Genomic DNA, 24401 nt, shown 5'->3' with positions numbered 1-24401 from the left:
ATGGGTATCCATGGATTGATGACCTACGTTGGAGACAATCATAATTTTTTTAATAATGTCAAGTTACAAAATACAAAAATTGTGATCGATGGCAATAACTTATTTCATAGACTTTATTTTGACTCTGGAATCGATCTTAAACATGGAGGTGAATATGATTTGTTTACTGACGTCATCTGCAAATTTTTTGAGGCCTTGTCTCTCTGTAATATTGCGCCATACGTGGTGTTTGATGGTGGATGTGATTGTACTGATAAGAAGTTCGAAACACTCAAACAGCGGGCCAGGAAGAAAATCCAAAATGCGCACATCATCTCTAGAGGTGGTGGAGGAATGCTGCTTCCGCTGCTGAACCCAGAAGTTTTTAAACAGGTTTTACTGCAATTGCAAGTACCTTTCGTCCAGTGTCATTCAGAAGCAGACCGTGACATTGTAACTCTTGCTAATCAGTGGACCTGCCCTGTTCTGACACTAGATAGTGACTTCTGTATCTTTGATTTGAAAGCTGGTTATTGTCCCCTCAATTACTTTAAGTGGCAAAGTGTAATTACTCCAAAAGACCATTCTGGATCCTACATTTCAGCCCAGTCTTTCTCTGTTGAGAATTTCTGTAAACATTTTAACCTAGTAAACAAAGCCTTACTCCCTCTGTTTGCAGTGTTGAATGGCAATGATTATGTGAACCTACCTACCTTGGAGACTTTTCTTGCCCGAGTGCATATCCATGCAAGGACATCTGGTTCAGCAAGAAGGAAAAATATGCGCATTCAAGGGCTTCTGACCTGGCTATCCACATTTTCTGATCCAGAGGAAGCAATGGAAAACATTCTTAAATGTCTAAAACAAAATGAACGTGAGGAGGTCCGAAAAGTTCTCTGCACTGTTATGGATGAATATACTCAGTCAGAAGTGGATCTTACAAAGTTCTTTCAAAATAAAGACCTGAGGGCTCATGTTCCCATTGCGTTGGCCAGCAAAGCCCCTGAGTGGATGTGTCTTGCTCTAATGAAAGGAGAGTTGGCCCCTTTTCTTAGTGACTGCTTGATTTTAAAGAGAGCCTTTTTGCATACTCAGGTGGAGAATACTGGCAGACCCAGCAGTAATAGATGCTCTTTGTATATTCGTCAGGTCATATATGGATTGTTACTGTGTGCAAACGAGCCTTCTTCTAATCAAATGTTGAGTTTATCAGGTAGGGGTTCAATACAGGCAGGCATTGGTGAAGAAAGACTCAGGAAAATGTCTTGTGTGGATGAATTTGATAGGTATGAACAAACGCTGAGAAAATCTAGTGTCCCAGCCGTGCTGAAAGGATTCAATGCAAATGAAATCTACTCATTGCAAAGACTACCTGAGGTGAATATGCATCACAAATATAAAGTGAGAGATATTGAAGCTGCGTTATTTTGAAGTGATTTATAGCTTTAATATTTACATGAAGCTATTTTAGATCAGGAGTACAGGGGATCCCTAGGAGAAAGTGAGGATTGGAGATCAGAGCTTAAAAATGTGTTGTTGGAAAAGTGCAGCAGGTCAGGCAGCATCAAAGGAGCAGGAGAATCAACGTTTTGGGCATAAGCCCTTCTTCAGGAATCAGGGGATCCCTGATTTACGAAAGTGTTCCTGACAGGGATTTTTAATAGAAACATTTCCTATACTTTTAAACTGTATTTTATATTGGTTTGCATCACAAACAGAATCGGTAATAGAACCTGTTCCAACCCCAGGTATTGCCTGCATCTCCCTGATAACATCTATCTGCTGCAATTAAAGTAATTAATCCCACAAAGCTTAGCCTTCGGTCTGAAGGACTCAACCACCCACAGGGAAGAAACTACCCAAGACTGTAGCCTTCTTCCAAACAGCTCCCTGCTTAATTTTAATAAACTTAAGATATGCTATAGACATCTAGATATTGAGTTGGGGTTTCTCTGTTCAGAATATCTGCTTAAGTATGTAAGAGAATAGAGTTTGTCAGTTGTAACTGAAAAATTCAAATGAGGTGATTTACTAATTTTACAGTTTTATCATAGAAATTACCACACAATGTACAGCAAATGTTTTAATTCACCAGCAGGTGTGGGACCAGGATTGCGCTGGTTGATCAAATATTCTGGATAGCATAACCACTGTAAACTCTAATGCTTTGAGACATCAACATCCCCTTAAAAGTCTTTGTAAAAACATCAACACACCACCTAAAATTGATACAAAAACACACAGTAAGTAATAGAAATGTAGCACAGCAGTTTACATATCACTTGTACTTTATTTACAGCATAACTATGCAGCCATCACTGTATGAGATAAATAATTGATTTATTGAGTGTGCTAGTCAATAAGGTACCAATTTAAACAAAGTTTGCTGTACTTTTAATTGTATCAGTAAATTTATTTAAAAAGTAATACCAAATCCAATAGAATCCAGTTTGATGTCTAAACGTTGATGGATATTCTATAAAGTAAGGTTTTACTTGAAAGACCTGAGACCGTAAGATACATGCTCCCAGTAGGAAAAATAGTTTTGATAAGTTGTCCGAGGATTTCTAACACTTTAAATCTTCAGTGTAAGGTGCTTGCTTTCATATTGTTTTGATCACCACCTACCATTGGAAATGGGATGTTAACTGTGTATCCATTCTTCCTATTTTGATGTAATGCTGTATCATTTAACATTATTTCAAAATTGTTTGGTAAAGATTCCTTCATGAAATTAAGTTTTATTTAATCAGCTTTGGAACATCATAAACTATCACATGAAAATTTATTTATCTTAATTATGCCAATTTAAGAATATTTTATTAAAGGTTTACCAGTAGAATAATGCTTTATTTCTCAATTTACTATCTTTTAATTTAACTCTCCATATGGTCTTTTTTTTTAACATAGATGTTGTTTGATCCTAGTGTCTAATTGTACTCCTCCATAAGAAGCTTTAAATGCCATTATGGTTCCATTATCACTCCTGTCGCTAATATCTTATTTTTATGCCTGTGTGGTGATGCCATGAGTCTTTCCAGGCTTCCTTTTCCTGCCATGAAATTATTTCTTATGCCTTTTCATTCTGTCTGCACTGAGGTCTAGTCTATTAACTTATTAATTATAGCGTTTGTGTGTCCTACCTAATTTGTTATACTTATTTCTCTAACAAACCTATATTTCCAAATATGTATCATTACTGGATGTTTAGGGAAGATTCCCCCAAGTCATACCCCTTCTCTCTTGATCATCACAATAATACTTTCTTAACTTTAAATTTTATTTGGTAAAATAATACTGCATCAAGCCTGATCTGAAACATGTTTTGACCTCCATTCACAATATCACGTTCTGCAAATAAGCTATGGTATATTCATGTGCAAAGTAAAGTACCCTACATTCATTTCAAAATCAGTGTGCCGAATGAGTCATTTTTCTTTTTTAAATGTCTTCTATCCAGTGGTATTTTCGAGTGTGATTAACAATTTAGTGGGGAGCTGATAGCCCAGTCGTAATGTCACTGGACTAACAATCCAGGCTGAAGTTTGAAACACTTGTTCAGATCCTACAGTGAAATTTAAATTCAGTTAATAAATTTGGAATTGATAGCTAATCTCAATAACAATAACATCAACTGTTATGCAAACCCATCTTGTTCACTTTCAGGGAGGGAAATTTGCCATCTTTAACCAGTCTGGCCTACCTGTCACTCTCAGGTACATGGTAGTATGATTGACTATTAACTGTCCCCTGAAATGGCTGAGCCAGCCACCCAGTTCAAGGACAGTTACAGTTGGGCAACAACTGCTGGATATTTCCAGCAATGTCATATTCTGCGAATGAATAAAGACAAAAAAACCTAATAAATGGCTGCCACTGTTTGAGTTGAGGCAAGCTAATCTCAGTTCAAGTGAAACCCATATTTTGTTTAGGAAATATTAATGTATTTTCCACTAAATTGTCAAAAACAAAATTAAATGGAATCTGGCATAAGTATAGATGTTGAAATTTGGCAAGTTTTCTGCTTTAATCTTAGCTGTTTTAAATTCATGAAGTAAGGAGAGAGACTTTCCCCGTTACCATAAATTCTACTCTTTTTTTTTTTTCCCCCTCTGGGCTGTAGTGTATAATTTTACTTTCAGCATTTAGGTGGTATTTTAAATGCCCTTGTTCCACAAAATACATTTGATCCCAAAGCAGAAAAAGGCAGAAACATGAAGCAGGTTCAGAAGCATTTGTGGAGAGAGAAACAAAAGGTAACATTTCATATCAAGGACCTTTTATCATGAAAAGCTGTTAGCTGTGTATTCTTTCATGTGATGTGTATGTTGGTCTTCAAAGTCAGCATTTGTTGTCCATCCTTAATTGCCTCTGAATGGTGTGGCTTGTTAGACAAATTCTGAGGATAGTGAAGAGTGACTTTGAGATGTATAAAATTACGAGGGGTATGGATAGGATAAATGAAGGAGGTCTTTCTCTGGGGTGGGGGAGTCCAGAACTAGGTAGCATAGCTTTTAAGGTGAGAGGGGAGAAGATAGATATAAAAGGGACCTAAGGGGCAATGTTTTCACACAGTAGTGAGTGGATGGAATGAGCTGTCAGAGGAAGTGGTGGAAACTGGTACAATAACAACATTTAAAAGGCATCTGGATGGGTATATGAATAGGAAGGGTTGAAGAGGGATATGGGCCAAATGCTGGCAAATGGGACTGGATTAGGTTAGGATATCTGGTTGGCATAGACTAGTTAGACCGAAGGGTCTGTTTCTGTGCTGTACATCTCTATAACTCGAGTCAGCCACATATTGGGTCTGCAATCACAGACCAGGTCAGGTGGGGCAGCAGATTTCCTTCCCAAAAAGACTTCAGTTTTTACATCAGTGATAATTTTGTCATCCCCATCACTGAGACTTGCTTTATGTTGCAAGATTTATTAATCAATTAATTCTGTCAGCTCCCCCAGTGGATTTGTACCCATACCTCCAATGCATTAGTCTGGGCCTCTGGATTACTAGCCTAATGACACTACCACTGCGTCACCATCACAGATTGTGAGTGGGTTGGTAATTAGAGGACACTGAGCACACGTTTTATCTTCTGCAGATTTCTCTGTCGGACAGAATCCATTTTCTACTGGACGTTCTGCAAGCGAAACCTGATGTGTTGGCCTTGCCAGCTCACCTACAGCTAACTGTTGCTGTGACTTGCTACTGGGTGGCTCATGTTGAACCCAGAGTGACATTATACCATCTTCAAGCTCTGCTGCTCTGCATTGTAACTGGAGAACTGAATAAAATCATACAAAAGCCAGGTAAATTCAGAAATATTTTTAAAAAAGCTTATTGTCTTTCTGTGCTTAGATACTGCAAATCAGAATAAGATAATTTAGTAGGGAAGGACGCTAGGGCAGTTGGTGGTTTGTCTGATCACAGATGGCCATTTCGTACATAGGTGTTCTGACTTGTCATGCTGTAGCTTCAGATTGCAGACTTGTATGGCTTTTCACAGTGCAGAAGAAAGTGAGTAGTTGATTTATCTGGTGTGCCAAAACGTTTGTCCTTTGTTGCCCAAATGCTTTCCTGATCAAAGGAAGCAATTTCACTCTGATTTTATTTCTTTGTTCGTGGGATATAAGCTTCACTGGCAACATAGAAACGTAGAAAATATGAGCAACCATGGACCTTCAAACCTGTTCCATCATTCAATACAACCATGGCTAATCATCTAACTCCGTATCCTGTTGCAGATTTCTTCTTGTACCCTCGATCTCTTTTAACTCAGAACTATACCAAACTCCTTGAAAACATTCCAATGTTTTGGCCTCAACTATTTTCTGTGGGAGAGAACTTCACAGGCTGACCAATTTCTGAATTTATCCGCATCTCAGTCCTAAGTCAGATGCCCCGTATCCTTAGTGTGGATTTCCCCAATCATCAGGAACATTTTTCCTGTGTTTACACTGCCTAGTCCTGTTAGAATTTTATAAGTTTAAGAGTTATAGTCATACAGCAAGAAAACAAATCCTTTGGTCCAAACAGTTCACACTGACCATAATCCCAAACAATACTAGTCCCACCTGCCTGCACTTGGCCCATTTCCCTTCAAACATTTATTATTCATGAACTTATCTGCTCGACTTGTCCAAATTGCACCAAAGCACTTCTGCATCCTCCCCTCAGTTCATCCTCTCCCACAGCTTTGTCTTGACTGCAAGCTTGGAGATTTTATATTTAGTTCCTTCATCTAAATCATTAATATGTTATAGCAGGCCAAACAAGTCGGCCTTAATATCACCGAATTCGCAGTCCATGAAATTAAACACTCCAAAATTGCTCAATAGGTCCTAACCAGACTTATAACAAATCCTGGATACCATATTTACAGCTTTAACAAAAATTAATTTATTATTAATGCTGCTACTTTAGCAGAACACTGATTCACAACAAGGCAACATGATTAATGTCTACAATCTAAAGCCCAATATTATTTTATAACCCCCACTTCCCTCAGACAGACACATGTAAAGGATAAATTAAAAGAGAAAATACAGTAATTGTAATTTGCCAATTCATACAGTTTCAAATGATAGATACAAGGCTTTCAGAAATCCTTGGACAGTGGGTTGTTCGCAAACCAAGTAGAACTGTTTCTCTTGCTTGAATTCAGAAGTCCAACGAGTCATACAGCACAGAAACAGACCTTTTGGTCAAACCAGTCCATGCCAACTGTAATCCCAAACTAAACTGGTCTCACCTGCCTGCACGAGCTGTCCCTCCAAACATTTCTTAATCATGTAATTATCTAAATGTCTTTTAAACATTGTAATTGTACCCACATTCACCACTTCCTCTGGAAGTTCGTTTCATACCTAACCAGTCTCTGTGTAAAATAAATTTCCCCATGCCTTTTTAAAATCTTTCTCCTCTCAACTTAAAAATATGCCCCCAGTCTTGAAATCCCCCAACCTAGGGAAAATACACCTGCCATTCACTTTATCTGTACTCCTCAATAAGGTCACCCCTCATCTTCCTATGGTCCAATGAAAAATGTCCCATCCAGCCTTTTCTTATAACTCGAGCCTTCCATTCCTGGTAAATCTTTTCTGAACCCTCTCCAGTTTAATAATATTCAGTGAATGCAAACAATTTCAGTAGACCCTTGGAAATATTTACCTGTTTCTTAGATATTGCGATTCTTTCTCAGAACGTTCAACAATTCATTTAATGGAGGGAAATTATAGAGAGCAAAACAAAGCAGCTTAGTCTCTGGAAGTTTCCAAAATATCTCTGTTTGATCTCTCTTCCCCCCCTCGCTCTTGCTTTGATCTCTCTTTTCCCCCCCCCCCCCCCCCCCCCCCAACCCCTTTTCTTGCTTTGGACTACCCCCCCCCCCCCCCACCACTTTCTTGCTTTGATCTCTTCTCTTCCCCCCCCCCCCCCCCCCCCCAACCTCGCTCTCGCTTTGATCTCTCTCCTCCTCCCCCCCCCCTCCCCGCCGCTCTCGCTTTGATCTCTCTCCTCCCTTCCCCCCTCGCTCTTGCTTTGATCTCTCTCCCTCCCCCCCCCCCCCCCCCCCGCTCTCACTTTGATCTCTCTCCTCTCCCCTTTGCTCTCGCTTTGATCTCTCTCCTCCCCCTCGCTCTCGCTTTGATCTCTCTCCTCCCTCTCCCCTTTGCTCTCGCTTTGATCTCTCTCCTCCCCCCTCGCTCTCGCTTTGATCTCTCTCCTCTTCCCCCCCCCCCCCCCCCCCTCGCTCTCGCTTTGATCTCTATCCTCCCTCCCCCCCCCCCCCCGCTCTCGCTTTGATCTCCTCCCTCCCCCCTTGCTCTCGCTTTGATCTCTCTCCTCCCTCCCTCACTCTCGCTTTGATCTCTCTCTCTTCCCTTCCCCCCCCCCCCCCCCGCTCTCACTTTGATCTCTCTCCTCCCTCTCCCCTTTGCTCTCGCTTTGATCTCTCTCCTCCCCCCTCGCTCTCGCTTTGATCTCTCTCCTCTCCCCTTTGCTCTCGCTTTGATCTCTCTCCTCTCCCCTTTGCTCTCGCTTTGATCTCTCTCCTCTCCCCTTTGCTCTCGCTTTGATCTCTCTCCTCTCCCCTTTGCTCTCGCTTTGATCTCTCTCCTCCCCCCTTGCTCTTACTTTGATCTCTCTCCTCCCCCCCTCACTCTCGCTTTGATCTTTCTTTCCCCCCCCCACTTCCAAAATGCAGTCAGAACCGTTTCTCTATTTTCCCTTTCCAATCAATATTCTCTGTGGCTGGTTAACTCCAGTTCTTTCAGTTGGGCAATTTAAACATCCAACTAACTGCCAGCCCTGAGCAGTTGTTTGGTGCCAATTTGTTTACAGGATTCTTGGATTAGTAATTAAGTAGCTTTGTTTTCTAGGTAAGTTGCTTCAAGAAAATGTCCTATTTTTAGAACAAACTGCTGTTCGAGATTCAATTCTTAACTTCAACTCACAGCTCTAATTCAAAAACATAAAGAAAGTAGAAGAAAACTAGTCATGATATGGAGGTGCCAGTGTTGGACTATGCTGAACAAAGTTAAAAATCACACAACACCAGGTTATAGTCCAGCAGGTGTATTTGGAAGTATAAGCTTTCAGAGCACTGCTCCTTCATCAGGTAGCTAGTCCTGTGATGGTCTCAAGAATAATCTGAAAAGCTGTGTCCAAGCATTGATCCCTGCAGCCTGTAGTACCCCACTAGTTACTGCCTGCCTCTCAGAAAAAGATGTTTTTACTTCGTGACAACCAACCATTCTCTATCCATGTCAGTACACTATCTCTAAATCTCATGCAGTTTAATTTTTACCCAGTGTGTGGGACCTCATTGAAAGCCAAGTGAAAACCACATCCACTGGCTTCCCCTTATCAGCTATCCTGGTTACATTCTCAAAATTTCGGTTAATTTGGCAAGTATGATTTCTCTTTTGTATATCAATACTGATTCTCTCTGATCCTTCATTATTTTCGAAGTGCTGGCTAGGCCAGCAAGTATTGCCCATCCCTAATTTTCCTTGAGAAGGTGGTAATGAGCTGGCTGCTTCCACTGTTGCAATCTGTATGGTGTCAACAAACCCACAGTGGTGGTTAGGAAGTGAGTTCGAGGATTTTGACTCAGTGACAGTAGACAAACAGCTCCATATCAATGGTATGGTCTTAAAAGGGAACTTGTGGGTAGCTGTATTCCCATGTATCTGCTGCTTTTGTCCTAAGTAGAGGGAATCAGGGGTTTGGAAGGTATCGTTGGGGAAGTCTTGATGAGTTGTTGCAGTGCATCTTGTAGATGGTACACCTTGCTGCCATTGGAGGGAATGAATGTTGAAGATAGGAGAAAGCAGCCCCCTTGCTTGCTAACCTGAATGGTGTTGAGCTTCTAGAGTAGTGCTGGATCTGCACTCATCCAGCCACGTGGGGAATTTCTCATCACATTCCTGACTTGTATCTTGTGCACAGCTGACCAGCATTTGGCAATCGGGGAAGGAGGCCCTCACTGCAGTATTCTGAGTCTCTGACCCGCTCTTGTAGCCAAATGGCTTCTTTCCAAAGTAAGTAGTGCATTTTTGACCCAGTCAAAGGGTCGAAGGACATGATAGATTTCCTTAGATTTATCTTTGAGACCTTGAGCCTTCATCTTGTTTGGCCTTGCAGGCTATGTCTAACTTGATTTGTGAAACCTTGAGGATTTCATGTCACATACTTGCTACACGTACGATGCTAAGTGCTTCAGTTCAGGCATTTATGCTGCTTGTACTACTTCCGTGTTGGTACCATTTGATTGCCATGATGTTCTAAATGTAACTCATAGAATGCCTACAGTGCAGACAGAGGGGCCATTTAGCTCATCGAGTCCACACACATTCTGAGAACATCCCACCCAGAATCCCTCTCTTTTCCTGTAACCCCACATTTACCATGGCTAATCCACCTGGCCTGCACATCTTTGGACTCCGGTAGGAAACCGGAGCAACCAGTGGAAACCCCCACAGATGCAGGGAGAACATGCAAACTCCAATCAAAACTGGGCCCCTGACGCTATGAGGCAGCAGTGTGAACCACTGAGCAACCATGCTGGTATATCAGTGCTGCATCATGCGGTACTGATTTCTCTTTGCAACTTCAATGCACAGAGTTTATGACCAAGAAAATCTGTGCTACCTTGTCAGTTCATATTTTTACTCTTCTCTACCTTTTGCTACCTATTTTCTCTAGGGCAGCTAAGGTTGAATTTATTTTTGCTGTAACACTAGGGGGAGCATCTGCAGCATGTTCACAGGCAGTGTCAGACACGCAAATTTGGATATTTTTAAGTATTTCCAGTGTTTCTTAAAACCTAATTTTGTCATTTACAAATAGACTAACATCCTAAATTAAGGTGAGAGATAGAAGTGGAATTTAAGTAAATTTAAACAATCAATTTGACTGTTCCCCAGAACGTTCTGTTGATTTATCAGTCCATTATTATTCAAATTCTGATCAGAAATTCATCAGGGTATAGTACTTATGGGATTTTCTGCAGATATTGCAATGTCTTTGAAAAGCATCAAAATGTATGGACTTTTCTGCAGCTTGCATTTTTATTTATATTTGTTATTTTCTACAATTTAATGCATTCTGTGGTAGCTGAGATCTCTGTTGACCATCATTCCTATAACTGTGATGATGGACTGATTCACTGCAGTTGTTCAGTGAGGTGAATAAAAAGCTAAAATAAATTATTTAAAGCATAAAATTAAAAAAAAATATTTTCAGTGTAAGGCTTAAGATGGGATTGAGCCCCATTAACTATCAAAGCAACTAGCCGCGCTGTGCAGGAATACTCCTGTCATTGACTAAAAATTAGTTGTGTATCTGAGACTTCACTGGTTATCAGAAGTAGTAAACAAAATTGTTTCCATCTTCCCACCCTCCAAATCCTTGCATCATACCCTGTCTGCTGCACCAGCTCAATAAATACAAAGAGAGGTTGAATCTGAGGCCTTTTGCTAGCGAGAAATTATCAAATAGAAAATCTTTGAATCAGTTTTGTTGATTTACTCCTAAAGCCCAGGGTTCTGGAACAAGGGTTAACAATACATGGTGGTTCTGGATTAGTGGTGCTGGAAGAGCATAGCAGTTCAGGCAGCATCTGAGGAGTAGTAAAATCTTTTGCCCGAAATGTCTTTTTTGCTACTCCTTGGATGCTGCCTGAACTGCTGTGCTCTTCCAGCACCACTAATCCAGAATCTGGTTTCCAGCATCTGCAGTCATTGTTTTTACCTAATACATGGTGGTGTCCAACTTGATTTGTAGGAAATCTTTTAATAGGAGTCGCAGGGTGTCAGTAGTCAGATATCAGTGCATTTATTTTAGCTTGTGCCACCACCCAATATGATCATAACTGACTGTGGTTTCAATTCCACTTTCCTGTCTGTCACCTATAACCCACAACTCACTTGTCCATTAAAAAACTGTGAAAATTGATTATATTCATGATTTATGATCCAATGTACTCTGCTTTCCGAGGGAAGCTAATTCCTCTTAATGGGTCACTAGTCAGTGGAAAGAAATAAACTCTTGTCTTAAAAGGGAGACTTCTTATTCTTAGTTTGTCCCTTAGTTTTAGTGTCTTCATGATATTTTCCCCCATTTTCCCTCAGGATCATAAAAAGTTCAACAATATCACCTCTCGTTCTCCTGAATCCATTGTGTACATGCTCAACTTATTTAGTCTCTCCTCATAAATCAGCCTAGCAATGAGTCAACTGAACCCTATCACAAGGAGCCCATGACCACTGCATTACGAGGGGCCAGTAGCTGAGAGCTCAGTGTTAGATCTAACAATGAAAAATGATAAATAATTGCTGAGCGTGACTAATTATGTTCACGATCAATGTACTTAGGTAACAGCAGCTTTGACGAGAAGAGCATCAGAATGGTGCGTGACAGACTGACCCACATGAAAGAAAGGAAACAGCAAATGTGGAATCTGGACCTAAATGTGGCTCACGTGTTCTGTCAGTGGCAGAGCTGTCTGTTAATGGGAATCTACCTAAATCAGCTTTTGTGCTTTCCTCTTCCTGTGCCTGATATTACACGGTAAGAAAAGTTATACAAATCTATTACAGATAGCTGTGTGATTGATGAGGCTTATTGAATGCCAAGTTAATGTTATCATCTCAACCAAAAAAATGGAAAATGCCTTGTTCGCTCTTGACTCCTTTACATTCCAGGAAATAGCAGTTTGGCTGGTAGATTTGTGACTGTAATTCATATTTAATATCCTGCAAATACCAAGATAATTCAGATCAATATGCTTGTAGCCTCAGTGTGAATTTGTCTAAAAGGTACAGTAATTGTTGTGTAGTAGGGTCTCTCCGAATAGCATACTGCTCACATTCAGTTGCTTTAGCACCATGTTTTACATTACGTTCAAATTATTCCAAACCTAATATTTTGCAGATTATGGAAATAGTTATTAGAAATTAGGTTATTTTATTCTGGATGTAATTGGTTATAGATCTCTTTAGCTTTGCCTGCCCTGGTTAAAATTATAAAAACTATCCAACAACTTTAATATGATGAGTATCAATCAATAATCCAGACTAGGAAAATAGTTTGCACATAAAAAAATCTAGGCAGAAAGATGATGGATGAAATGTAATACAAAGAAATGGCAGAAAGGGTGAAGTAGGGGTGCTCTCTTTGTAACGGCATGGAGTGTAATTACGTGCCATGGACTGCAGCAGCTCACCACCATTTTTCCAAGGGCATTGACAGATGGGTACCAAATGTTGATCTGGTCAATGATGCCCACATCCAGTGCAAGAGAAAAATAGACCTATTGTTCACTGAGTGGTCTTTAGTAGTGAGGGTTTAATTTAGAAATAAGCTTATTGGATCCTTGATTTCTAACTAAACAAACAGTTAATGCTAGATTTGTACACAGTTTTGCTTGGCTTATCTTAGAAAAATGATCAAGGCTGTGCAGAGATTGCATAAGTGTTACTGTTTTGGGGGAGGAGTTTCATTTGACAGGATAGGCTAGAGAAGCTAATGTTGTTTCAAAGGAAAAGCGTAAGCAAAGATTTGATGGAAGTGTTCAAAGACAAAATGGAACAGAATGTTACCACTTGTCCAAGTCATTCAATTAAAGGTGTAGTCGTAAAGTTATCAGCAAAAATGGAGAGCCAGTGAACATATAGTTTCACCCAGAGATGATAAGACATGGAGAGGAGACATCAGAATTTGTAAAGTGGAGAATGCTCCGAATTTAAATAGGTTTGGAAGTGTGGAACACTGTGCTGAAAGGATGTGAGACTTAGTGAATTGGATTTCTGAAACTTGAGAAATTATTTGGCACGGTGGCACAGTGGTTAGCACTGCTGCCTCACAGCGCCAGAGACCTGGGTTCAATTCCCACCTCAGGCTGTGTGGAGTTTGCACGTTCTCCCTGTGTCTGCGTGGGTTTCCTCTGGGTGCTCCGGTTTCCTCCCACAGTCCAAAGATATGCAGGTCAGGTGAATCGGCTATGCTAAATTGCCCGTAGTGTGAGGTAAGGGGTAAATGTAGGGGTATGGGTGGGTTACGCTTTGGGTCGGTGTGGACTTGTTGGGCTGAAGGGCCTGTTTCCACACTGTAATGTAATCTAACCTAAGATGTGGATCAATGACAGGTAAATAGAGTTAAGGTCTTAAGGTCCATCTTGGCTATGATCAATCAAAGGGTGAACAGGATTTAGGACTGAGTGGCCTGCTCCTCTTCCTCTGTATGAGGCATGGGTCAAACAGTAGTCAAATTCTACAGTGGGGCTGTGGGACAGTTAATATCTTTAAATATGCTGATTTCTAACTTGAGCAAACAGTTGTTATTAAGCTTTTATTGGTAAACAATAGTCTTTTTTTTCTAAAGTACATTTCTGTACTTTTGTATACAGCAGAATTATTCAAGTATTAAAGCAATTTGCTTTCATAAGTGAATAGCTCAGAGGTAGCATCCTATCCAATCAAAAAGGTCCAGGTTATGTCCCAGAAATTGGTAGGTAAAAAATAGATGGCACAGGTCGTTGTGCTCCAACACAATTGCTGACTTGGGGGTGCTGTTTCTAAAGAGAGAACTTTTAAAATGCGTTAGCTTTAATGCAATTACATCGCCAACACTAAGCACTGTTTCTAAAATAGAATTTCCCTGTAAGAGTTGCACAAGAATGTTATAGAAGAACTTACTGCCATGATCTCTTAAGGCTGACTGTTTGCAAGGATATTGAAAGAGGTGAGCAGAAATGAAATGAACATAGAACATAGAACAATACAGCACAGAACAGGCCCTTCGGCCCACGATGTTGTGCCATACTTCTATCCTAGATTAAGCACCCATCCATGTACCTATCCAAATGCCGCTTAAAGGTCGCCAATGAATCTGACTCTACCACTCCCACGGGCAGTGCATTCCATGCCCCCACCACTCTCTGGGTAAAGAACCCACCCCTGACATCTCCCCTATACCTTCCACCCTTCACCTTAAATTTATGTCCCCTTGTAACACTCTGTTGTACCTGGGGAAAAAGTTTCTGACTGTCTACTCTATCTATTCCTCTGATCATCTTATAAACCTCTATCAAGTCACCCCTCATCCTTCGCCGTTCCAACGAGAAAAGGCCGAGAACTCTCAACCTATCCTCGTACGACCTACTCTCCATTCCAGGCAACATCCTGGTAAATCTTCTCTGCACCCTCTCCAAAGCTTCCACATCTTTCCTAAAGTGAGGCGACCAGAACTGCACACAGTATTCCAAATGTGGCCTAACCAAAGTCCTGTACAGCTGCAACATCACTTCACGACTCTTGAATTCAATCCCTCTGCTAATGAACGATAATACTCCATAGGCCTTCTGACAAACTCTATCCATCTGAGTGGCAACCTTCAAAGATCTATGTACATAGACCCCAAGATCCCTCTGTTCCTCCACCTGACCAAGAACCCTACCATTAACCCTGTATTCCGCATTCTTATTTGTTCTTCCAAAATGGACAACCTCAAACTTGGCAGGGTTGAACTCCATCTGCCACTCCTCAGCCCAGCTCTGCATCATATCTAAGTCCCTCTGCAGCCGACAACAGCCCTCCTCACTATCCACAACTCCACCTATCTTTGTATCATCTGCAAATTTACTGACCCCCCCTTCGACTCCCTCATCTAAGTCATTAATAAAAATTACAAACAGCAGAGGACCCAGAACTGATCCCTGTGGAACTCCACTTGTAACTGGACTCCATGCTGAATATTTACCATCTACCACCACTCTCTGACTTCGACCGGTTAGCCAGTTTTCTATCCAATTGGCCAAATTTCCCTCTATCCCATGCCTCCTGACTTTCCGCATAAGCCTACCATGAGGAACCTTATCAAATGCCTTACTAAAATCCATGTACACTACATCCACTGCTCTACCCTCATCCACATGCTTGGTCACCTCCTCGAAGAATTCAATAAGACTTGTAAGGCAAGACCTACCCTTCACAAATCCGTGCTGGCTGTCCCTAATCATGCAGTGTCTTTCCAGATACTCGTAAATCCTATCCCTCAGTACCCTTTCCATTACTTTGCCTACCACAGAAGTAAGACTAACTGGCCTGTAATTCCCAGGGTTATCCCTATTCCCTTTTTTGAACAGGGGCACAACATTCGCGTTATCCCTATTCCCTTTTTTGAACAGGGGCACAACATTCGCTACTCTCCAGTCCCCTGGTACCACCCCCGTTGCCAGTGAAGACGAGAAGATCATTGCCAACGGTACTGCAATTTCCTCTCTTGCTTCCCACATAATCCTAGGATATATCCCGTCAGGCCCGGGGGACTTGTCTATCCTCAAGTTGTTCAAAATGTCCAACACATCTTCCTTCCTAACAGGTATCTCTTCTAGCTTAACAGTCCGTTTCACACTCTCCTCTTCAACAATACGGTCCCTCTCGTTCGTAAATACTGAAGAGAAGTACTTGTTCAAGACCTCTCCTATCTCTTCCGACTCAATACACAGTCTCCCACCACTGTCCTTGATCGGACCTACCCTCGTTCTCGTCATTCTCAGGTTTCTCACATACGCATAGAATGCCTTGGGGTTATCCTTGATCCTATCCACCAAGGATTTTTCATGCCCTCTCTTAGCTCTCCTAATCCCTTTCTTCAGGTCCCTTCTGGCTATCCTGTATCCCTCCACTGCTCTGTCTGAACCTTGTTTCCTCAACCTTATGTAAGCCTCCTTCTTCCTCTTTACTAGACATTCAACCTCCCTCGTCAACCAAGGCTCCCTCACACGACCATTTCTTTCCTGCCTGATCACTACATACATATCAAGGACACGTCGTATCTGCTCCTTGAAAAAGTTCTACATTTCCACCACATCCTTCTCTGACAGCCTATGCTCCCAACGTATGCTCCTCAAATCCTGTCTTACAGCATCGTAATTTCCCTTCCCCCCCCCAATTGTAAAAACTTCCTTGTTGTGCGCACCTATCTCTCTCCATAACCAAGGTGAAAGTCACAGAATTGTGGTCACCATCACCAAAATGTTCACCCACTAACAAGCCCACCACTTGTCCCGGTTCATTACCGAGCACCAAATCCAATATGGCCTCCCCTCTGGTTGGACAATCTACATACTGCGTTAGAAAAGCTTCCTGGACACACTGCACAAACACCGCCCCATCCAATCTACTTGATCTAAAGAGCCTCCAATCAATATTTGGGAAGTTGAAGTCGCCCATGACTACGACCCTGTGGCTTCTGCACCTTTCCAAAATCTGTTTCCCAATCTGTTTCTCCACAACTCTGCTGCTATTGGGGGGCCTATAATAAACACCCAACAAGGTGACTGCACCTTTCCTATTTCTGACTTCAGCCCATACTACCTCCAGAGGCAGATCCCCCTCAAACTTCATTTCTGCAGCCGTTATACCATTTCTAATTAGCAATGCCACCCCCCCCTCCTTTTTTACCACCCTCCCTAATCTTACTGAAACATCTGTAACCAGGAACCTCCAACAGCCATTCCTGTCCCTCATCTATCCATGTTTCCGTGATGGCCACAACATCGTAGTCCCAGGTACCGATCCACGCCTTAAGTTCACCCACCTTATTTCTCATACTCCTTGCATTGAAGTATACGCACTTGAGCCCATCTCTGTGTCCGCAAGTAGTCCCTGTCAGTGCTACCTTCTCCACAGCCTCCCTACAGTCTTGGACATCTTGACACACAGCTAGCTTACTTGCTGGACTACAAGTCCGGATCCCATCCCCCTGCCAAATTAGTTTAAACCCCCCCGAAGAGTGCTAGCAAACCTACCCCCCAGGATATTGGTGCCCTTCTGGTTCAGGTGCAACCCGTCCTGTTTATACAGGTCCCACCTTCCCCAGAATGCAGTCCAATTGTCCAAATATCTGAAGCCCTCCCTCCTACACCATCCTTGCACACACGTGTTCAACTGCACTCTCTCCCTATTCTTTGCCTCTCTGTCACGTGAAAAGCTCAGCTGACCCAGAAGAGGGTCCAGAGAAAACAGAAGCCAGCAAAATCTTGCTTATTCCACTGTCTTTGTCTGCAGCAAATGGGCTGCCGATGCATAGTAGACAATATTTACAACTGAATCCCACAGGTCAAACTATTGTCTAAGAGATGAAAGCTGCCACAGATTGGTATTCTTTCTGGTTTGTAGTTTTAATAGAGTTTCACTTTAATGTATTTCCAACCTTGCTTCTGATTATAAGTTTTGCATTTTGAGCAATATTACTAATCCTGGAATGAAACTAGGTGCCACTATTTAAGGAGGTAAGGAAAAGCCAGGGAACTATAAACCAATGAGCCTGACATCAATGGTGGGCAAGTTGTTGGAGGGAATCCTGAGGGACAGGATGTACATGTATTTGGAAAGGCAAGGACTGATTAGGGATAGTCAACATGGCTTTGTGATGGGAAATCATGTCTCACAAACTTGATAGTCTTTTGAAGAAGTTTTTACAAGAGGATCGAAGGAGGCAGAGTGGTGAACATGATCTATATGGACCAGTAAGGTGTTTGACAAGGTTCCTCATGGGAGACCAGTTAGTAATGTTAGATCTCTTGGAATACAGGGAGAACTGGCTTGAAGGTAGAAGACAGGGCTGTGAACAATAGTGTGCCACAAGGATCGGTGCTGGGTCCACTACTTTTTCATTTTTTTTATATAAATGATTTGGATGTGAACATAGGAAGTATAGTTAGGAAGTTTGCAGATGACACCAAACTTGGAGGTGTAGTGGACAGCAAAGAAGGTTACCTCGCTACAATGGGATCTTGATCAGATGAGCCAGTAGGCTGAAGAATGGCAGATGGAGTTTAATTTAGATAAATGTAAGGCACTGCATTTGGGAAAAACAAATCAGTAGGACTTAATGGTATGTTCCTGGGGAGTGCTGCTGAACAGAGACACCTTGGAGTTCATAGTTCCTTGAATGTGGAGTCACAGGTAGATAGGATAGAATTAGAATTCCTATAGTGTGGAAACAGGCCCTTCGGCCAAACAAGTCCATACTGACCCTCCGAAGAGTAACCCACCTAGACCTATTCCCTTGACCAATGCATCTGGGCTACACATGCCTGAATGCTATGGGCAATTTAGCATGGCCAATTCACTTATCCTGCACATCTTTGGATTGGGGGCGTTAACCCACGCAGGCATGGGGAGAATGTGCAAACTCCACACAGACTGAGGCTGGAAATGAACCCGGGACCCTGGTGGTGAGGCACCAGGGCTAAGGAAGTAGAGGAGGCTAGTCCATCTTTAACATTGAAAAGCCATCTGGATGGGGATACGAATAGGGAATAGTTTAGAGGGAAATGGGCCAAGTACTGGCAAATGGAACTGGATTAAGTTAGGATATCTGGTCAGTGTGGTCAAGTTGGGCCGCAGGATGTGTTTGTGTTTTGTACATCTCTGTAACTCTGACTCTTGTTCATTTCTGAATACCCATTTAAGTATTCCCTCTCATATCTGTTCTTTCTTTTTATCCTGGAAAGCCTCTATCGTGGGACTTATGTGCATCGCTTATACCAAACACTGCAATCAATGGTTGCTGCAGAGGATCTGTTGAAAGGTTCTCTGATTGCAGGTGAGGTTTACCATGAGCTCCTGCACACAGTGATCACCACAGTACCAGCAGACTTCTTCCAGAAGAAACACAAGTCTAAACACAAATCTCAAGCCAAACTGAAGGAAAAACAAACAACTAATTCTTCTGGATCATCGATAAATGAGAATAATCAGAAACAGGGTACCTGGCATGATGCAAATAACCGATTTGCAGCCTTGGCAACTGAGGAGTTTTGATAAAATCAGTGTTATTTTGTAGCATGAAAAGCTGTTGAAATTTAATACTGAATGACATACAGTACACTTTACAGCATTGCACAAGGATTTCATGAGGGTTCCTTACAACAGCCAATCTTGTTTTTAAACTTGCCCTTTATGGAGAAAAGATTATCCAATTGCTATATAAAAAAAAATGAAAAGAAGGAATCCACATGTAAATTAATTAACCACACTCTACTCCTCAGGTTCGTAACTGAGATGTTTCACTCTAGTAACAGCAATCCTAGAACTTAACTCAACACATATCTTAGTTGCAAGCCAAATTAATCTCAGCCAACATTTCCTTGCATACATCATACACAATAAAACAAGTATTACCACTTCTGCTACAGTCATGTGTCTTTTCTGGCTAGCCACCATAATATTTTTAAAATCTGTATGTTAACTATGTTTTGTATATTTTGCCCAGCCTCCCACAGACTGAAATATCCATTTCAAATTTAACTCCCTCCTTTCACTGAGGGTAATAATCTCTTCCTTGACCAGGGTTAATGTTTTCTTTTGTACATTAACCATATTTATTTTAATGTGAATCTCAGTATTTGGTCTATTTCTCAGTCACAATAGTTGAGTCTGGTCTGGTTTTCACTTCTGTTCTGAACACACAACCAGTGAGTGTGAACTAAACTGGTTCATTTGAGTTTTAGCTTTGCTGTCCATCTACTAAAGAAAGAGACTCCAAATGTAATGCTGTTATTGAATTTATTATATTTAATGGAGTATAGACCAGGAATTAAATCTGGCTGTGCTTAAATTAGCATCTGACTGGTTAAGTTTGCAAGTTGCAATGAGTTAAGATCCCAAAGTGACCGTTTTGAGTGTTACAAGGGTCTAAATGGGGCTAAAAGTTGTTGTTTAATCAGAATAACTATCCTTCCACATTACATTGCGAGTTTCACATTTAACACAAAAGATACATTTTAGGAACTACTTACGGTATTGCTTTCAACCTAACAGATAAACTGACAATGTCCAATACAAGAGATATGCATCATACTTCATATGCAGAAGTCACTGATTTATTGCTAATTTCAGGACTAGTGTCTATCCCAAAGTATATTTTATTCAGTAAAGTCTGTCAACTTTCATTCAGAATTGACAAAATGTTTGAAATTGTTATCTGATTCTGTCTGGAAATTGAATAAAATCTTGATTCATGTTTTCCATGTGTGGAGACTCTACATTATAGCAGACTAAAGTTGTCATTTATAACCTATGATTTTTTAAACTAAATTTTAGACTATGTTTGAGAGATAAGTAAACCAAAAAAGCTAACTGAACAAGTTGATGAGTTTCATCCATTTTGGTAGCTCACCATCTGCTCCTGCAGTGTGCATCATTTCTGGATTGAAAGTCATATGAAATGGCATTTACAGCCACAGAAGTAGAAATCCCTTTTGTACCTCTTCCAGCTGGGTCCCTTGCTTTGATTTTTCTTGAGTGCATGTCCCAGATCAACTGGAGATGTTGCTTTTAGATATCCTGATTTGTAAACATGGGTGACAATAGAAAGCTTGCCATACAGCATGTCTTTGGAATGTAACAATCAGCTATTCAGTTCATCAAGGACTTGCTGCTTACTTGAGAATGAACGTGCTGGGGTTTGCTGTGTGATGGTGAACTCCCAAACTCAGAACACAGCCCTGCCAGATGATGCCTAATATTCATCTGAGCCAGAAATCAATTGTCCAACTATTTTCTCTAACATCAGTTTGCCAAACATCTTTCTGTATAGGAGCTTGCTGAGAACACAATCCTTTCACACTTGGAGCTTTATATTTTTAGTTAGTTTGCGATTGGTCCAGACTTAACTTTGACATGATACTTTGCAGCCTTAGCAATCCTAGTGCTGATCTTGCCATCAGGGAATGGGTTACTGATAATTGTTGACCCAGTACACGATGCTGTTAACAACCTTCATATCTGGTTGTCATTGTAGATTATAGATTAGAAGGTGGAATCTCGACATACCTTGCCAAGCTTTTGGGCTAGGTTCAAGTCACACCTGTTCTAGAGATGCATCACAACGTCTTTGGCCATGTTGATTTAAAAAATAAGTCTTTTGAATGTAATTCACCTAAGGTTCCTTCGTCAGCATGTTCCAAACTTATGACCTCTTCCATCTAGAAAGATAAGGATAGCAAATATATGGAAGCACCAACATCTGCAAGCTCCCCTCCAAGCCACTCAACATTTTGACCTGGAAACATAACCTATGGTATCACCGAACCAGAATCCTGGAATTCCCTTCCCAACAGCATTGTGTGTACCCATGCCAAATGGATTGCAGCAGTTCAAAAACCTCACCACCACCTTCTCAAGGGCAACTAAGGATGGGCAATAAATGCTAGCCCACCAAGATTGCCCACATCCTAGGAGTTAATTTCTTAAAGAATTACACTTACTGGTCAGAAATCTGAAGGATTCTCAAACAAAAGTTTATATAATACTAAGATTTTTGATTCTTATATTTGTACAATATATTCTTACACTTCAAAATAGTTCAAGGTTTTCATAGTAGCTGCTGTATTTATGTTGCACCTTTGATACAACAACCCAAGTCATTTCACAAAAGCGCTTCGGAGCAAAAGTTGACACCAAGTCAAAAGGTAGGAAGTATACATTTCAGTAATAACATTTGCACTTGTGTGTGAGACAGTGCTACCAGATATTAAAAACATTGAAAAGAATATGACTTTGCTTCAAGAGGACTGGAATACATAAGTTGGTGCTGTGTTGTGTCTGTCATGAGTAATAATTCGAGACTTCGTTTGATATTCTTCCAGTTGAGTATTGTGGGACCTGAGGTAGATGAGCAGTTCAAAGCTGGACCTGCACATCCTGCAGGTGGAGCTACTGGTTTCTGAAAAGATGAGTGGGATGCTTGGGGTTTTTGCATATTACCGGAGTTAGAGATGCTGAAAAGTCTGTTAGGATGTTGCATTTCTGCATGGAGGCTTAGGGGGGAGTCGGAGGCATTTTCTCTGCCTTCCTGGTAACAGATTGTGGTAATATAAAGCTCTGATCCATGCCTATTTGGAATACTATGTTCAGTTCTGATCACAACACCTCAGTAAGGATATAATAGGTTTGGTAGGGCTACACAGCAGAATTACCAGAATACAAGGGGGCATAGCTTTAAATTAAGGGGGGGTAGATATAGGACTGATGTTAGGGGTAGGTTCTTCACTCAGCGAGTCGTAAGTTCATGGAATGCCCTGCCAGTAGCAGTGGTGGACTCTCCCTCTTTATGGGTATTTAAGCAGGCATTGGATAGGTATATGGAGGATAGTGTAGGTTAGGTGGGCTTTGATCGGCGCAACATCGAGGGCCGAAGGGCCTGTACTGCGCTGTATTCTTCTATGTTCTATGCAATACTGGTGATGAAAGGTTAGAATATAGACAGGCACAATAATTTAGATTAAGCTTTTATTCCCTTGAGTGTTGAAGGTGTAAGGATGACCTAAATGAAAAGTTTATGATTATTAAAGGATTTACAGGGTAGTGAAAAACTCTCTTCTGTGCAGTAACATCTGTAGATTTCTTCGGACATTCATTTGCAGGTAATTATGGGGATGTTTCATACAAGGTACTCTATGTCTAAACAAGTACAAAATTGTCACCATTTGATATTTTTCCTAATTTTAAAGATGATTCTAATGACATTAAAGCTATAGCATTGTGTATGTCCAACTTAATATTATGGTTGTGGTAATTAAATACAATGCTGATTGAATACTGCATACACCCAAATGCTCATTAATTAAATTCAACATGACATGTTGGGCTTTTGCCCGAAACGTCGATTTCACTGCTCCTTGGATGCTGCCTGAACTGCTGTGCTCTTCCATCACCACTAATCCAGAATGACATGCCACACTATACATATCTAGAAGTACAAGTGTCTAGATATAGATCTAGATGCTCAATGAAGATCACAACCTACAAGTTGCTCCCTGTGCAACGTAACTGATGTCACTGTTCCTTCACTGTCACAGGATCAAAATTCTGGCATATATTCCTGAGCAGCACCATGGATGCACTGAATACCATGGACCATAATGGCTCAAGGTGATGGATTTCTACCACCTTCTCAAGATGCCAAAATCTCAAGAACATATGTATTAAAAATCAAATGTAAAACACTTTTGCAATATTGCTTGCTTGTTCTATTGCGAAGGAAATAATAAATTGATGCAGTTTAGTAACAAGTCAATCAGCCCATTGTGCCTGTACTAGGTCTTAGACCAATCCATTTCATCCCACTGCTCCTGCGCTTTCTCTACAAAACTTTCCTCTTCAGCTATGTACCCAATTGCTTTCTAAAGGTTTCTACCAAATCAGCTTTAAGCAGACTTTGAGTCAGTATGTTCAAGATAATAAACTCCTCCAGCAAATAATTACTTTTCTCCTCTACACTGTCACTGTTTTCCCAATTATCTTAAATCTATTTGCTGTGGGAACCAACCTTCCTGCAACTGGAAACATTCCTCCCTTATTTACTGTATCAAAACATTTTATTTCAAGACCTCCTTCAATGTTCTCTGCTTCAATAACAATACCTAGATCGTGGTCAGTCACTGCTTCTTATGCTGTGATCTGCTGTTTAGCCCTGCATTCTTATCCTCCAAATCTGTTCTAGGTACCAAACATAGAACATTTGGATAAGCAGTTCACTCCACAGTCGGTGGAAAAACTTAATTGAGTTTGGCAACAACATGGATACATGGCAATAAACTTCAAAACCAGTGGAATAAAAATCTCACCCCCCACAGTCCTTAGAAGCTTGCAGTGACTTCACAGGGGAAATTCCCGCTATTATTTTACTGTGCTGTAATTGATAACATACAATAAAGTAAATTTTATACAACCAAAAGTATCCCGTTGACTTGCAGTACTATTTAATGGCCAAGTTAATTAACAATACTCATATCAGAGAAGCAGCTAGTGAATTACTGCTAGCTGTGCTTTAGGTTCTGTATTGAAATCAAGGTTTCACTTCTGAAAGACTGCAAAGTGGAGAAAATATCAAAAGGAGAGGCAAG

The 24401-nt window shown here is 41.0% G+C and overlaps 1 protein-coding gene across 1 annotated transcript; it reads left to right on the top strand.

The window, feature by feature from the left end:
• Positions 1 to 20518, top strand: aste1b (asteroid homolog 1b). Its single transcript, XM_072560359.1, has 4 exons — positions 1 to 1356; positions 5082 to 5289; positions 11857 to 12052; positions 19005 to 20518. The coding sequence occupies exons 1-4, from the start codon at positions 1 to 3 to the stop codon at positions 19312 to 19314; spliced, it is 2070 nt and encodes a 689-aa protein (XP_072416460.1). The 3' UTR covers positions 19315 to 20518.
• Positions 20519 to 24401: the final 3883 nt, after the last annotated feature.

Source organism: Chiloscyllium punctatum, chromosome 41 (assembly GCF_047496795.1).
Source record: "Chiloscyllium punctatum isolate Juve2018m chromosome 41, sChiPun1.3, whole genome shotgun sequence".
NCBI classification, from domain to species: domain Eukaryota; kingdom Metazoa; phylum Chordata; class Chondrichthyes; order Orectolobiformes; family Hemiscylliidae; genus Chiloscyllium; species Chiloscyllium punctatum.
This window is presented reverse-complemented; position numbering and strand designations above follow the sequence as displayed.